General features: G+C 68.2%; 1 protein-coding gene across 1 annotated transcript; it reads right to left on the bottom strand.

Moving 5' to 3' along the window:
* Positions 1-965: 965 nt before the first annotated feature.
* On the bottom strand, positions 966-11,052 carry BCL3 (BCL3 transcription coactivator). The gene is made up of 9 exons (XM_039513566.1): positions 10,207-11,052; positions 9,121-9,304; positions 6,897-7,005; positions 5,122-5,323; positions 4,779-4,867; positions 4,457-4,534; positions 4,038-4,205; positions 3,613-3,733; positions 966-2,272 (listed from the first exon to the last, which is right to left on the bottom strand). The coding sequence occupies exons 1-9, from the start codon at positions 10,643-10,645 to the stop codon at positions 1,785-1,787; spliced, it is 1,878 nt and encodes a 625-aa protein (XP_039369500.1). The 5' UTR covers positions 10,646-11,052; the 3' UTR covers positions 966-1,784.
* Between the last annotated feature and the right edge of the window lie 3,187 nt (positions 11,053-14,239).

The raw sequence follows: 14,239 nt of genomic DNA, 5'->3' as shown, positions 1-14,239 counted from the left end.
CATCAGCCCTACAGGCCCGTACAGCCCCACAGCGCCCCAATCAGGCCCAGGGCCCTGTCAGCCCCATAGCATCCCCATCAGCCCCATAGCCCCATCCAGCCCCATCAGCCTCACGGGCCCATCCAGCCCCATAGCCCCCAGCAGCCCCACGGTCCTGTCCAGCCCCACAGCGCCCCATCAGCCCCATAGCGCCCCATTAGCCCCATAGCCCCCTGCAGCCCCACGGGCCCGTCCAGCCCCATAGCATCCCCCCATCAGCCTCTTGGGCCCGTCCAGCCCCACAGGCCCGTCCAGCCCCACAGCGCCCCCATCAGCCCCACGGGCCCTTCCAGCCCCATAGCGCCCCATCAGCCTCATGGGCCCGTCCAGCCCCATAGCCCCCATTAGCCCCATAGCCCCCAGCAGCCCCACAGACCCATCCAGCCCCATAGCGCCCCATCCAGCCCCATAGCGTCCCCATCAGCCCCAGGGCCCCATCCAGCCCCATAGCGCCCCATTAGCCCCATAGCCCCAGCAGCCCCACGGGCCTGTCCAGCCCCACAGCGCCCATCATTCCCATGGGCCCATCCAGCCCCACAGCGCCCCCATCAGGCCCAGGGCCCCGTCAGCCCCATAGCATCCCCATCAGTCTCACGGGCCCATCCAGCCCCATAGCACCCAATCAGCCCCATGAGCCCATCCAGCCCCATAGCACCCCCCCTCAGCCTGACAGGCCCAGCCAGCCCCATAGTGCCCCCTCAGGCCCAGGGCCCCATCCAGCCCCATGGGCCCATCAGCCCCATAGCACCCCCCTTATCATCCCCAGGGCCCCGTCCAGCTCCACTGCACCTCCCATTAGCCCCACGGGCCCGGCCCACCCCCACCATCAGCCCCATGCACCTGTCCAGCCCCATAGTGCCCCCCCATCAGCCCCACAGGCCCCAAACAGCCCCATAGTGCCCCCTAAGTCTTTCAGTCTCAGGATAAAAAATACAAAAAATATTTTATTAGCGGCTTAGAAAAGACCCTCATAAGTTACCCCCAAACCACAACACCCCCCCACCCCAGGAGATTCAAGTATCAGTGACGGGCGGCAACTCTGAGGTGGGGGGGCAGGATCCCCCACCCACCTGCTTCTGCATCCAGGAGAGCACCGAGGGGGCAGCCTGGGAGCAGAAGGGTTAATGCTAGTGAATGGGGGGTGGGGGCTGGGCTTAGCTCCCAGCAGCCTTTGGGGGGCATAGTGCAGCCAATCCCCCCCCCACCCCAGGTTCCCCCCAGCTGAGTTCCGCCGACTCCATCCCAGGCTTTAGCTGCGACCTCCCCAGGGGCTGCTTGTGGTTTCACTCAGGCTCTGGCCCCGTTTTGGGGCAGGGGTCCTGGCAGGGCCACTCTGTGCTGGCTCCCGGGGGAGGGGAGGGGAGGGCAGAAAGAGGAGACACTGCCCCCTTCCCCCACCCCAGGCGGGGGGGGGGGGCGAATGCAAGGGGGCCTGTCGGACACTCCTCTCTTCAGGACTTCACCCGGGCACGGAGCTGGCCAGGCCCCTTGGCCCCCTCCATGGAGACAGCCAGACACCTGGGTCTCACAGGAACACGTGGAGATGCCCGGACTCCTGGGTCCCGTAGGAGAGTAGGCAGCTGTTGCTGGCCGTGAGGGTCCCCCCAGGAGGCCCGGATGCCTGGGTCCCTCAGGAACAGAGACACAGGGTCCTCTAGGCGCCAGTCATCCCAGTGCTACATCCCCAGGGCGAGTCCCCTGGGGTCCCTGGGTTGGGAGGGGCGGCTGCCCCCAGGACTCCGCTGTCAGCTGCCCCCGCTGTCCCTGCTGCGAAGCCACTGCCCCTCGGCCACACCCGCGGGTGGGCTCCCTGCCCCACACGCAGTCCGTGATTGGTCCAGCCCAACACCTCTCAGGTGAATCCGATTGGGTGGCAGCCCCTGGACAATGGACGGGTGAAATGCGCCAGGCAGCAGCGAGAGGTGATTGGTTGAGGTGTCCTGGCCAGGAGACGCAATTGGGTAGATGGCACCATGGAGTGCAGGCTCCAGCAGGCTTTCGGCCAATTGCAGAAAGGGCTTGGGGGCAGTGGCAGAGCCCATTGGCTGCCCCAGGGTGGGCGGGGGCATGTTTCCCTCCAGCTTCACCCCATGGAGGGGGCCTGGTGTTGATGCCCCATTGGCTGGCTCAGCAGTTTCTGGTCTCTGATTGGTTGGGGCAGTTCTGCAGGCTCCTGGGGTGTGCGGAGGGCTTGGGGCAGGCGGTGGGGAGCCAGGGGAGGCGCTGGGCAAACCTGGGGGGAGAGAAAGGGGACATCAGGAATCAGCCCCAGAACCCCCCCCAAAGGGGAACCTGGAACCTCCCCCCCCCCCCGAGATCCCAACCCCTCCCCCCAGAACCCTTGGGTCCTCCCAGTGCCCCCTGGGAAACACTTGGCCCTCCCCAGGGAGCCCGCAGCTGTGAGGGGGTCGGTGCGTCTCCCCCTGGGGCTGGCTCCAGGGGTCATGGGCAGGCGGAGCAGAGCGTGACCTTCAGACGGGGCACCCCCCAGGGGGCTCTGGGGGGGGCACATGGGCTAAGGGGGCCAGTGGGGTGTTACTGCTGGGGGTCAGGCAGGCGCCAGGGGCATTGGGGGGGCAGCACTCGCCGTTGGGGGTCAGGCGGGCGCCAGGGGCACTGGGGGGCAGCACTCGCCATTGGGGGTCAGGCGGGCGCCAGGGGCACTGGGGGGCAGCACTCACCGTTGGGGGTCAGGCGGGCGCCAGGGGCATTGGAGGGCAGCACTCGCCGTTGGGGGTCAGGCGGGCCCCAGAGGCACTGGGGGCCGCACTCGCCGGTGGGGGTGAGGCGGGCGCCAGAGGCACTGGGGAGCAGCACTCACCGTTGGGGGTCAGGCGGGCACCAGGGGCACTGGGGGGCAGCACTCACCGTTGGGGGTCAGGCGGGCGCCAGGGGCATTGGGGGGGCAGCACTCGCCGTTGGGGGTCAGGCGGGCACCAGGGACACTGGGGGGCAGCACTCGCCGTTGGGGGTCAGGCAGGCGCCAGGGGCACTGGGGGGCAGCACTCACTGTTGGGGTCAGGCAGGCGCCAGGGCACTGGGGGGCAGCACTCACCGTTGGGGGTCAGGCGGGCGCCAGGGGCACTGGGGGGCAGCACTCACCGTTGGGGGTCAGGCGGGCACCAGGGGCACTGGGGGGCAGCACTCACCGTTGGGGGTCAGGCAGGCGCCAGGGGCACTGGGGGGCAGCACTCCCCGTTGGGGGTCAGGCGGGCGCCAGGGGCATTGGAGGGCAGCACTCACCGTTGGGGGTCAGGCAGGCGCCAGGGGCACTGGGGGGCAGCACTCACCGTTGGGGGGTCAGGCGGGTGCCAGGGGCACTGGGGGGCAGCACTTGCCGTTGGGGGTCAGGCGGGCACCAGGGGCATTGGGGGGCAGCACTCGCCGTTGGGGGTCAGGCGGGCGCCAGGGGCACTGGGGGGCAGCACTCACCGTTGGGGGTCAGGCAGGCGCCAGAGGCATTGGGGGGCAGCACTCACCATTGGGGGTCAGGCGGGCGCCAGGGGCATTGGGGGGCAGCACTCACCGTTGGGGGTCAGGCGGGCACCAGGGGCATTGGGGGGCAGCACTCACCATTGGGGGTCAGGCGGGCGCCAGGGGAGCTGGCTGAACTGGGTGCTGGGGAGGCCCCGTCCCGGGTACAGTCGGAGGCTGGGGGAGGCCGGGAGGCCTTTCCCCTCAGGATGTCAATCACCTGGGAACGGGGGATGGAGGGTGTTACCCTGTCCTGCTGGGAGCCCCCCCAGGCCCACCCCAAGACCCCTAAATTCCCCCAATCCCCACATGGCAGCAGTGGCCCCTCCCATCCCTGCTTCCCTTCATCCCCATGGCCCCCACTCTCCCTCCCTCCAAGCCTCTATACCCCCAGCCTCTCCTTCCCATAATCCCCGGGGCCTCCTGTCGACCCTCCCCAGCCCCTTCTCACCCCCAGGTTTCCCCCATGTCCTGCCAACCCTCCCCAGCCCCTGCTCAGCCCCCCAGTGTCCCCCCCCACTCACCCGCCGGTTCTTGGCCACCATGAGCGCCGTGTCGTTGTGATAGTTCTTGATCCCGCAGTCGGCCCCGTTCCGCACCAGCAGCCGCAGGGCGTCCAGCAGTCCCCGCCCACTGGCCACGTGCAGCGCCGTGCACCCCGCATACGACTGCGCGTTGACATTCGCCCCATTCTGCCAGGGCAGGGAGAGAAGAGACGGGCGGTGAGACAGGACAGACAACGCCCCCCTGCCCGGAGTGTCCTGTCCAGGGGAGGGCAGGGCACCAGGTGAGGTGGCTGGGAGGGGGCAGGGTTTGGGGGGACAGTGACAGGAACCTGGTTGGGGCAAGGAGACATTTGGGGGAGCTGAAGGGAGGGAGCGGGGCCTCGTGTGGGGGAGGGGTCAGGGGCCAGATGTGGGGGGGGAGGGGGGCTGGCCCTCACCTGTATTAGCAGCTCCACCATGTCCAGGCTGTTGTTCTCCACGGCATGGAGCAAGGGCGAGCGGCCACTCTTGATGTCCTGTGTGGAGTGCACAGGAGGGTCTGACCCGTCAGGTACAGACAGGTTCCCCCCCCCGCCAGTCACACATACACACAACTCCCCCCCGGAAATCCCCCCTCAGTCCGCACCGTTCTCTCCCAGCTCTGCATCCCCTTCCCAACCACTGTACCAAACCAGTGGGGTTGGAGGGGATGCGCTTCCCCGTACCCAGCCCCCCGTGCACCATGTCTGTGGGGTGGGGGTAGGCGCCCCCCATGCTCACCACAGCATCGATGTCCGCCCCGTGCTCCAGCAGCAGCAGCACCGTGTCCCGGTTCGAGGTGGCCACAGAGACGTGCAGGGGGGTGAGACCTGGGGGGAGAGAACGGGGGGGGGTGTGTGAGAGAGAGGCACAAGGAGGAGGGACAGTGGGGGGGTGCTGGCCTGGCTTGGGGGGGGCTTTTAGGCTTTTCCATAGATTCTGGTCCCAGTTTTCAGCTGTTTGGAAAAATTCTCAAAACCACAAGCTCCCTCCCCCACCCCCTCCTGACCCCAGTAGCCCCCATCCCTGCATCCACCCCTCCCAACCCCAGTCCGCCCCCCCCATCCCCTCCCACCCTGCTCACCCTCGTAGTTCCGGGCCTCCAGCTCAGGTCGGCTGCTGCCCCACTCCAGCAGCTCACGCAGGCATCGGGGGCTGCCGTGCTCGCAGGCCAGGTGCACCGACGTTTGTCCGTGCCGGTCCAGTGCCATCGGGGACGCCCCGTGCGAGAGCAGCAGCTTCACCAGGGATGGCTGGGTGGTGATCACCGCCAGGTGCAAGGGGGTCTGAGGGGGGAGAGGCACAAGGCACTGCTGCAGGGAAGCTCGCAACGCCTGGCAGTGGGTCCCAGCTGGGGGCACACACAAGGAAGCTCACAGCACCAGGGGGTTTCCCAGCTGGGGACACAGGCAGGGCATTGCCACAGCAAAGCTTACAGCACGGAGACATGCAAGCTGCGAGCGGCTGGTGCACACCCTGTAACCAGAGGAAGCTGCCCGGTCCCGACGGTGCTAACCGCAGCCCCCGGCGCCAGCCACGTTGACGCAGACGCTTCTGAGAAGGGGCTGGAGCTGGCTCAGGTGGTGGTTTACGGGAAATGGGGCACACAACATGGGACTGGGGGGAGCCCAGGACTGGGGTAACTGGGGGCAGCGGGTCGGGAGTGAGGCCACCTGTCCATAGGATGGAGCTGGCGGCTCCTTCTGGGCTCTGGGGATGGGGTGGGGGGATGAGCGTGTAAGAGTGTGCACAGGTGCCATGGTGTGTGTGAGTGAGCACGTCCCAGCAAGCCGTGTCTCTGTGAGAGCCAGCAAGTGCACCGCAGCGAGTGTGCGTGTGTGTGTGACCGGTGCGTGGGGCCATCACAGTGGGAGTGTGCAAAGCCTGTGGAAGTCCGTGAACCCGCTCGTTGCAGGGAGCGAGTGTGTCTGAGCGCGTGTCACAGTGTGTGTGTCACACCAGTGCACCGTGAGCGTGCAGTGCTCCGGGAATACAGGTGTTGCAGGGAGTGGGAGTGTGTGTCTCAGCCGTGCATGGTGAGTGTGCAACGCGGCGTGCCCCAGTGCTCTGGGAACGGTGCAAGGAGCCAGAGGGAGAGGGGCCAGCGCTGCGGGGTTTGCCTGCGACCCGCTCTGTGTCCCATCGCTGCGGGGCTCCCGGTGCCAGGTGCGCCGCTGTTTGTCCGTCCGTCCGTCTGTCTGCGTCCCCTCCCCCGTGACTCAGGCTCTGACCCTGGGGCGTCGCCCAGGCAACGGGGGAGGAAGTTGTCGGGGAAAGTCCCGTCTGCGCTGGGGATGGGCGGGGCTGGGCACGTGGGTTCTGGGAACGCCGCGCCCGGGTCCCCCCCCCGCCCCGCCCCGCCCCCCGTCAGCCTGGTGCCACCTGCCAGGGGCAGGTCGGGGTCACCCCCCTCCCCGATACCCAGCTCCCCCCGTCGGCTAGGGGCCAGCCGGGTATCGGGGCCCCATCCCGCCCCCATCCTGCCCGCTGGGGGCCCCAGCCCGCCCCCATCCTGCCCCGCTGGAACCCCGCCCCCATCCTGCCACGCTGGTATCAGGGCCCCAGCCCGCCCCATCCTGCCCCGCTGGGATCGGGGCCCCCAGCCCGCCCCCCCATCCTGCCCCGCTGGTATCAGGGCCCCAGCCCGCCCCATCCTGCCCGCTGGGACCCGCCCCATCCTGCCCCGCTGGTCGGGGACCCCAGCCCCCATCCTGCCCCGCTGGTATCAGGGCCCCAGCCCGCCCCATCCTGCCCGCTGGGACCCCAGCCCGCCCCGCTGGGACCCCCGTCCCCAGGCCGCCCTGTTGGTATCGGAGCCCGCCCCCAGCCCGCCCCGCCGGGACCCTGCCCCGCACTGACCTGCCGCAGGTTGTTGTAAACGTCCAGGTCCCGCTGACCCTGCAGGAAGAGGCTGACCAGGCGCTGGGCAACGGGCAGGTTCCCCTGGGCCACAGCGATGTGCAGAGCCCTGGGGGCGGGGGGGGGGAGGAAGAGACCGTCACGGGGGTAGAACCTCCTCAGGGTCCCCCCCCCGCTCCACAGAAAGTTCCTCTCCCCTCCCCCAGCCACAGAAACTCCCAGGTAGGGTCTGGCTAGAACAGCAGTTGCAACCGTGTCCCGGGAACCCCCAGCCCCATCCCAGCTGGGAGCTCAGCCCCGAGGGCAGCGCCCCAGAGAGCTCCCCCCCCCACCAGCAGCTCCCTGGTAACCCTGGGCAGACGCCAGCTAGATCCGCGGGTGCAGCAAGTTACTGGAGCCCCCGCAGAGACGCCCCCTTCCCGATCTGTTAGCGACACTGGTGCTGCTTAGAACAAGCGTTGCAATGTTAGCGAGGTCCCCGTCCTGCCCCACATCGTCCCCACTGGGTCTGAGACACCCCCCCATCCTCCACCTCACCCTCCCCACCCCTTGGCTCCCTTCGCCCAGCTCTCCCCTTCCCTCCCATGTCCTGCCCCCAGAGCCCGGTCACCCCAGCTCACCCCTCCCTCTGCTCCCTGCTCTGGTCCCCAGCTCTGCTGCCCCCCCAGCCCTGGCCCCCTCTCTGCCGCCCCCCCCCTCCCCAAGGTCGCAGGTGATTTCAGAGAATCGCTCCAGCAGCGAATTACGATAAAAGGAAACCTCTTATCAGCGCGCCCCGAACGGGGGGGGGGTCCTCGACTCCGGGCTTCCAGTAAGAGCTCCCAGCCGCCCGCTGACCTCCACTTCCTGTCTTAAACAGGCCACTTTCGATATCCACTGGCAGCTCAGGCTTGGGAGGCTGCAGTGCTGCGAGCTGCCCCAGGAACAGTGCCCTGTCACTGCCAAGCCAGGAACCCAGTGCTGCGAGCTTCCTCTGTGACAGTGCCCTGTCACTGCCCAGCCAGGCACCCAGCGCTGCGAGCTTCCCCCCATGACAGTGACCTGTCACTGCCAAGCCAGGAACCCAGTGCTGCGAGCTTCCTCTGTGACAGTGCCCTGTCACTGCCCAGCCAGGCACCCAGCGCTGCGAGCTTCCCCCCATGACAGTGCCCTGTCACTGCCAAGCCAGGAACCCAGAGCTGTGAGCTTCCCTCACCACAGTGCCCTGTCAGGAACCCAGTGCTGCGAGCTTCCCCAGGAACAGTGCTCTGTCACTGCCCAGCCAGGAACCCAGTGCTGCGAGCTTCCTCTGTGACAGTGCCCTGTCACTGCCCAGCCAGGCACCCAGCGCTGCGAGCTTCCCCCCATGACAGTGCCCTGTCACTGCCAAGCCAGGAACCCAGAGCTGTGAGCTTCCCTCACCACAGTGCCCTGTCAGGTACCCAGTGCTGCGAGCTTCCCCAGGAACAGTGCCCTGTCACTGCCCAGCCAGGAACCCAGTGCTGTGAGCTTCCCTCACCACAGTGCCCTGTCGGGAACCCAGTGCTGTGAGCTGCCCCAGGAACAATGCCCTGTCACTGCCCAGCCAGGAACCCAGTGCTGCGAGCTTCCCCCCATGACAGTGCCCTGTCACTGCCCAGCCGGGCACCCAGTGCTGCGAGCTTCCCCCCATGACAGTGCCCTGTCACTGCTCAGCCAGGAACACAGTGCTGCGAGCTTCCTCTGTGACAGTGCCCTGTCACTGCCCAGCCAGGAACCCAGTGCTGCGAGCTTCCCCCACCACAGTGCCCAGCCAGGAACCCAGCGCTGTGAGCTTCCCCAGGAATAGTGCCATGTCACTGCCCAGCTGGGAACCCAGTGCTGCGAGCTTCCCCAGGAACAGTGCCCTGTCACTGCCAAGCCAAGAACCCAGCGCTGTGATCTTCCCTGCAGCAGTGCCCAGCCAGGCGCGGGGGGGGGGGTGCGGGGGGTGGAGGAAGAGGAAGCCGGGGAGGAAATCTATCCCCCTCCCCTTCCAGTAAGAAGTTTGAGCCACGGGACCATTACGCAGGAAGAAAACGTCGGCAGGGGGTGGGACCGGGATGGGGGAGGGCTACACAGACGGGCCGGGGATTCCCCTTCCCAGCCGGGCTGGCTCGCTCTGTCTGGGCTCGCAGATGGGCCCCTTGCCCCCATGTCCGTGCTGGGGGCCCAGGGCTATTTAAACTCACCCCCTATTTCAACCCCCCCCCCTACACACACTTACGTGTCTCCATCCTCGTCCTGCTTGGTCGCCGTAGCGATGTCAGCAGCTATCTGTGTCTGCAGGGGGCAGAGAAGGGGGTAGGGAGTGGCGGGGCGCCCCAGCAGAGGGGCCGGCAGTAGGGGGTGAGGGGCCACAGGGTGGAAGAAGGGGGCCCGCTCCGGGACCAGGAAGGGTCCGGTCAGACCTGGTGGGGGGAGAAGAATAGGGGTGCGTGAGCGAAAGAAGGGATCCCCCTTATACATCGCAAGGGACCCAGGAGTCCAGGGCCAGCACCTCCTAAGGTCTCCCCCATAACCCGTTCCTAGGGACCCAGGAGTCCGGGACCAACACCTCCTGGGGTCTCCCCCATAACCTGTCCCTAGGGACCCAGGAGTCCGGGACCAGCACCTCTTGTTGTCTCTCCCATAACCCGTTCCTAGGGACCCAGGAGTCCGGGACCAACACCTCCTGGGGTCTCCCCCATAACCGGTCCCTAGGGACCCAGGAGTCCGGGGCCAGCACCTCTTGTTGTCTCTCCCATAACCTGTCCCTAGGGACCCAGGAGTCCGGGACCAACACCTCCTGGGGTCTCCCCCATAACCGGTCCCTAGGGACCCAGGAGTCCGGGACCAACACCTCCTGGGGTCTCCCCCATAACCGGTCCCTAGGGACCCAGGAGTCCGGGGCCAGCACCTCTTGTTGTCTCTCCCATAACCTGTCCCTAGGGACCCAGGAGTCCGGGACCAACACCTCCTGGGGTCTCCCCCATAACCGGTCCCTAGGGACCCAGGAGTCCGGGACCAACACCTCTTGGGGCTCCTCTCCATAACCCCTCCCCCAAGGGACCCAGGAGTCCGGGGCCAGTGCTACGTTTGAGCAATCGCTTTACTGAAATCCTCACCCGGCCCCTGAGGCCAAGGACACGGACTGTCCTCCACCGCCCCCAGCCCATTTCCCGGGCCCCCGGCGTCTGGGCGCGGGAGGGTCTCCAGCCCGTGGGACCTGTCCTGGCCCCCCGCCAGCATCTGGGGAGGCGCCGGATGTCTGCAGGGAAAGGAAGGAGCCGGGGGTCCCCCGCGGGGGCGATGTGGGGCGGGGGTCACCCACCTATGAGGTAGGGAGCTGGCAGGCGGGCGTACTCCACAGCCACGTAGGGGGGGCAGTAGCCGTTGCAGAAGGGGGGGTGCTGCCCCCCGGAGGCGCCCTCCTGCCCCGCGTCGCTCTCCGTCTTGGGCACCTTCTCGGCCGGGGGCCCCGGCCGCTCCCAGCCCGGCCCCCGCACTGCGTAGCGGCGTTTGCGCAGGGGCAGCGAGGTCTCCGCTTTCCTGCCCCCCTCGTCGGGGGGCCCCGGACTCGGCGCCCCGAGGTGGGGGGGAGGAGTCCTTGGCCCCCCCGGGGCGCCGGGCCAGGGTGCAGGGAATGGCCGGCTGCCCTGAGGAGCCCGCTGCCCCCCGGGCTCTTTGGGACGGGGAACCCCGCTCCCCTGGCACTCAGGGCTGTCCCCCTTCCGCCACGTCCTCAGGTCCACGGGCATCTCCTCCGCCATTCCTCGGGCGCCGGGGTCCTTGCCCCCAGAGTGGGGGAGGGGTCGCCAGCCAAACCGGCTCGGTCTCCTGGGTCCTGTGCCCCCGGGGTGGGCGTGAGGGGGGGTCACCAGCCAAACGCCGCTCGGTCTCCTGGGTCCTTTGCCCCCCGTGTGGGCGAGGGGTCACCAGCCAAACCCCGTTCGGCCCTTTTGCGAGCTCATGGCCTCAGCAGGTGCCCCCTGCAGCGCCGGGCACCTCCAGGGAGCGGGCGCGCAGGGAGGGGGCGGCCTGGCTGCCCCGTGGGTGCCCACAGCCCCCGACTGAAGCCAGGGAGGCTGCAGCAGGCAGCCGGGGTAGAGGAAGGGCCACCGGGACTTCCCCGGCCGCTCAGCTGAACGCTAGGGACTTTCAGAGCCGCCTCCCCCCGGGCTTGGGGTGGAGAGTTACGGCCCCCGCCCCGCCCCTCGCCCGCCCCCAGGAGCGGCAGCGCCAGCGCCAGCAGGGGAGCCCCGGTGCGCCCAGGGCCCCGTGCCAAGAGTGCGCCCAGGGCGCACCGCCCGCTTCCCGGACTCCCCTCCCCACCGGAAACGCCCCGGAAGGGGGGGCAGCAGGGAACGCCCCGGGCTCGGCGGAGGAGGGAGGAGCGGGGAGGTCCCGTTCGGGACACGGTTAACTCCTTCCACCCCCCGCCCCTGGCACGGAGAGACGGGGGCTGCGGGGCGGGCCCTCCGCGCAGGGCTCCCTGGCACCCTCGCAGGGCGCGCCCGTCGGCCCCCGGCCCTGCTCCGGGGGCCCGGCTCGGGGCAGCAGCGCCCGGGAGCCAGGCCCCGCGCCAGCCATGAGCAGATTCAGCCATTGACCAGGGCCCAGCAGCTCAAAGCGGCCCCTTGCTTAGTGGGGGGGGAGCCAGGGGGTCTCGCGGGGGAGGATTCTCCCTCTGGGACCATGGCAGGGGGCAGCAGCAGGGCCGGGAACGCAAGCTCCCAGGGGAGAGGCTGGGGGCAGGGGCAGGTCTGAGTCACCCCGGGGTGAATCCAGAGTCACTGGAGAGCCCCAGGGAGCTGCGGGTGGATGCGTCTCGGTCCGCCCTCCCCCACCTTCCCCCAACAAACTTCTCCTTCCACCCCTCCCCATCTCCACTGACCCCCTCCAGCTCCCCCACGCCCCTCCCTCCTTCCACCCCTCCCCATCTCCACTCACCCCCTCCAGCTCCCCCACACCCCCGTCCCTCCCTCCTTCCACCCGTCCCCATCTCCACTCACCCTCCAGCTCCCCACACCCCGTCCCTCCCTCCTTCCACCCCTCCCCATCTCCACTCACCCCTCCAACTCCCCACACCCCCATCCTCTCTCATTCCATCCATCCCCATCTCCATTCACCTCCAACTACCCCACACCCCATCCCTCCCTCCTTCCACCCCTCCCCATCTCCACTCACCTCCAGCTCCCCACACCCCATCCTCCCTCCTTCCACCTCCCCATCTCCACTCACCCTCCAGCTCCCACACCCCGTCCCTCCCTCCTTCCACCCCTCCCCATCTCCACTCACCCTCCAGCTCCCCACACCCCCATCCCTCCTCCTTCCATCCCTCCCATCTCCACTCACCCCTCCAGCTCCCACACCCCCATCCCTCCCTCCTTCCATCCCTCCCCCTCTCCCCTCCCCCCCTCCAGCTCCCCACACCCCATCCTCCCTCCTTCCACCCCTCCCCATCTCCACTCACCCCTCCAGCTCCCCACACCCCCATCCCTCCTCCTTCCACCCCTCCCCATCTCCACTCACCCCTCCAGCTCCCCACACCCCATCCCTCCCTCCTTCCACCCCTCCCCATCTCCACTCACCCTCCAGCTCCCCACACCCCCATCCCTCCCTCCTTCCACCTCCCCATCTCCACTCACCCCTCCAGCTCCCCACACCCCCATCCCTCCTCCTTCCACCCTCCCCATCCCCACTCACCCCTCCAGCTCCCACACCCCATCCTCTCTCATTCCATCCATCCCCATCTCCATTCACCCCTCCAACTACCCCACACCCCATCCCTCCTCCTTCCACCCCTCCCCATCCCCACTCACCCTCCAGCTCCCCACACCCCATCCCTCCCTCCTTCCACCCCTCCCCATCTCCACTCACCCCTCCAACTCCCACACCCCGTCCCTCCCTCCTTCCACCCCTCCCCATCTCCACTCACCCTCCAGCTCCCCACACCCCGTCCTCTCTCATTCCACCCTCCCCATCTCCACTCACCCCCTCCAACTCCCACACCCCGTCCCTCCCTCCTTCCACCTCCCCATCTCCACTCACTCTCATTCCATCCATCCCCATCTCCATTCACCCATCTCCACTCACCCTCCAGCTCCCCACACCCCGTCCCTCCCTCCTTCCACCCTCCCCATCTCCACTCACCCCTCCAACTCCCCCACACCCCATCCCTCCCTCCTTCCATCCCTCCCCATCTCCACTCACCCTCCAGCTCCCTCACACCCCCATCCCTCCTCCTTCCATCCCTCCCCATCTCCACTCACCCCTCCAACTCCCCACACCCCATCCTTCCCTCCTTCCACCCCTCCCCATCTCCACTCACCCCTCCAGCTCCCCACACCCCGTCCTCCCTCCTTCCACCCTCCCCATCTCCACTCACCCCTCCAGCTCCCCACACCCCATCCCTCCCTCCTTCCACCCCTCCCCATCTCCACTCACCCCCTCCAGCTCCCCACACCCCCGTCCCTCCTCCTTCCACCCTCCCCATCTCCACTCACCCCTCCAGCTCCCCACCCCCATCCCTCCCTCCTTCCACCTCCCCATCCATCCCCATCTCCATTCACCTCCAACTCCCACACCCCCATCCCTCCCTCCTTCCACCCCTCCCCATCCCCACTCACCCTCCAGCTCCCCACACCCCGTCCCTCCTCCTTCCACCCTCCCATCTCCACTCACCCCTCCAACTCCCCACACCCCGTCCCTCCCTCCTTCCACCCCTCCCCATCTCCACTCACCTCCAGCTCCCACACCCCGTCCCTCCCTCCTTCCACCCCTCCCCATCTCCACTCACCCCTCCAGCTCCCCACACCCCGTCCTCTCTCATTCCACCCTCCCCATCTCCACTCACCTCCAACTCCCCACACCCCGTCCCTCCCTCCTTCCACCCCTCCCCATCTCCACTCACCCTCCAACTCTCCACACCCCCATCCCTCTCTCATTCCATCCATCCCCATCTCCATTCACCTCCAGCTCCCCCGCCCCCCTCCTTCCACCCTCCCCATCTCCACTCACCCTCCAGCTCCCCCACGCCCCATCCCTCCCCACACCCCTCTGCCCACCCTCCCCATCTCCACTCACCCCTCCAGCTCCCACACCCCGTCCCTCCCTCCTTCCACCCCTCCCCATCTCCACTCACCCCTCCAACTCCACCCCTCCCCATCTCCACTCACCTCCAACTCCCACACCCCATCCCTCCCTCCTTCCATCCCTCTCCATCTCCACTCACCCCTCCAGCTCCCTCACACCCCCATCCCTCCTCCTTCCATCCCTCGCCATCTCCACTCACCCCCTCCAGCTCCCTCACACCCCCATCCCTCCCTCCTTCCATCCCTCCCCATCTCCACTCACCCCTCCAA

The sequence above is a fragment of the Mauremys reevesii genome, linkage group 24 (genome assembly GCF_016161935.1).
Source record: "Mauremys reevesii isolate NIE-2019 linkage group 24, ASM1616193v1, whole genome shotgun sequence".
NCBI classification, from domain to species: Eukaryota; Metazoa; Chordata; order Testudines; family Geoemydidae; genus Mauremys; species Mauremys reevesii.
The sequence above is the reverse complement of the archived record's forward strand: the minus strand, read 5'-3'. Positions and strand labels throughout refer to the sequence as shown.

What these genes read in the sequence shown, in the direction of transcription:
- BCL3 (XM_039513566.1), bottom strand. Translation starts at nt 10,645, where the DNA reads ATGGCGGAGGAGATGCCCGTGGACCTGAGGACGTGGCGGAAGGGGGAC. An exon ending in GGGCGGACATCGATGCTGTG is followed by an intron (nt 4,535 to 4,778) that starts GTGAGCATGGGG and finishes CACTCCACACAG; the next exon opens with GACATCAAGAGTGGCCGCTC. An exon ending in CGCCCGCCTGACCCCCAATG is followed by an intron (nt 2,273 to 3,612) that starts GTGAGTGCTGCC and finishes CTCTCCCCCCAG; the next exon opens with GTTTGCCCAGCGCCTCCCCT.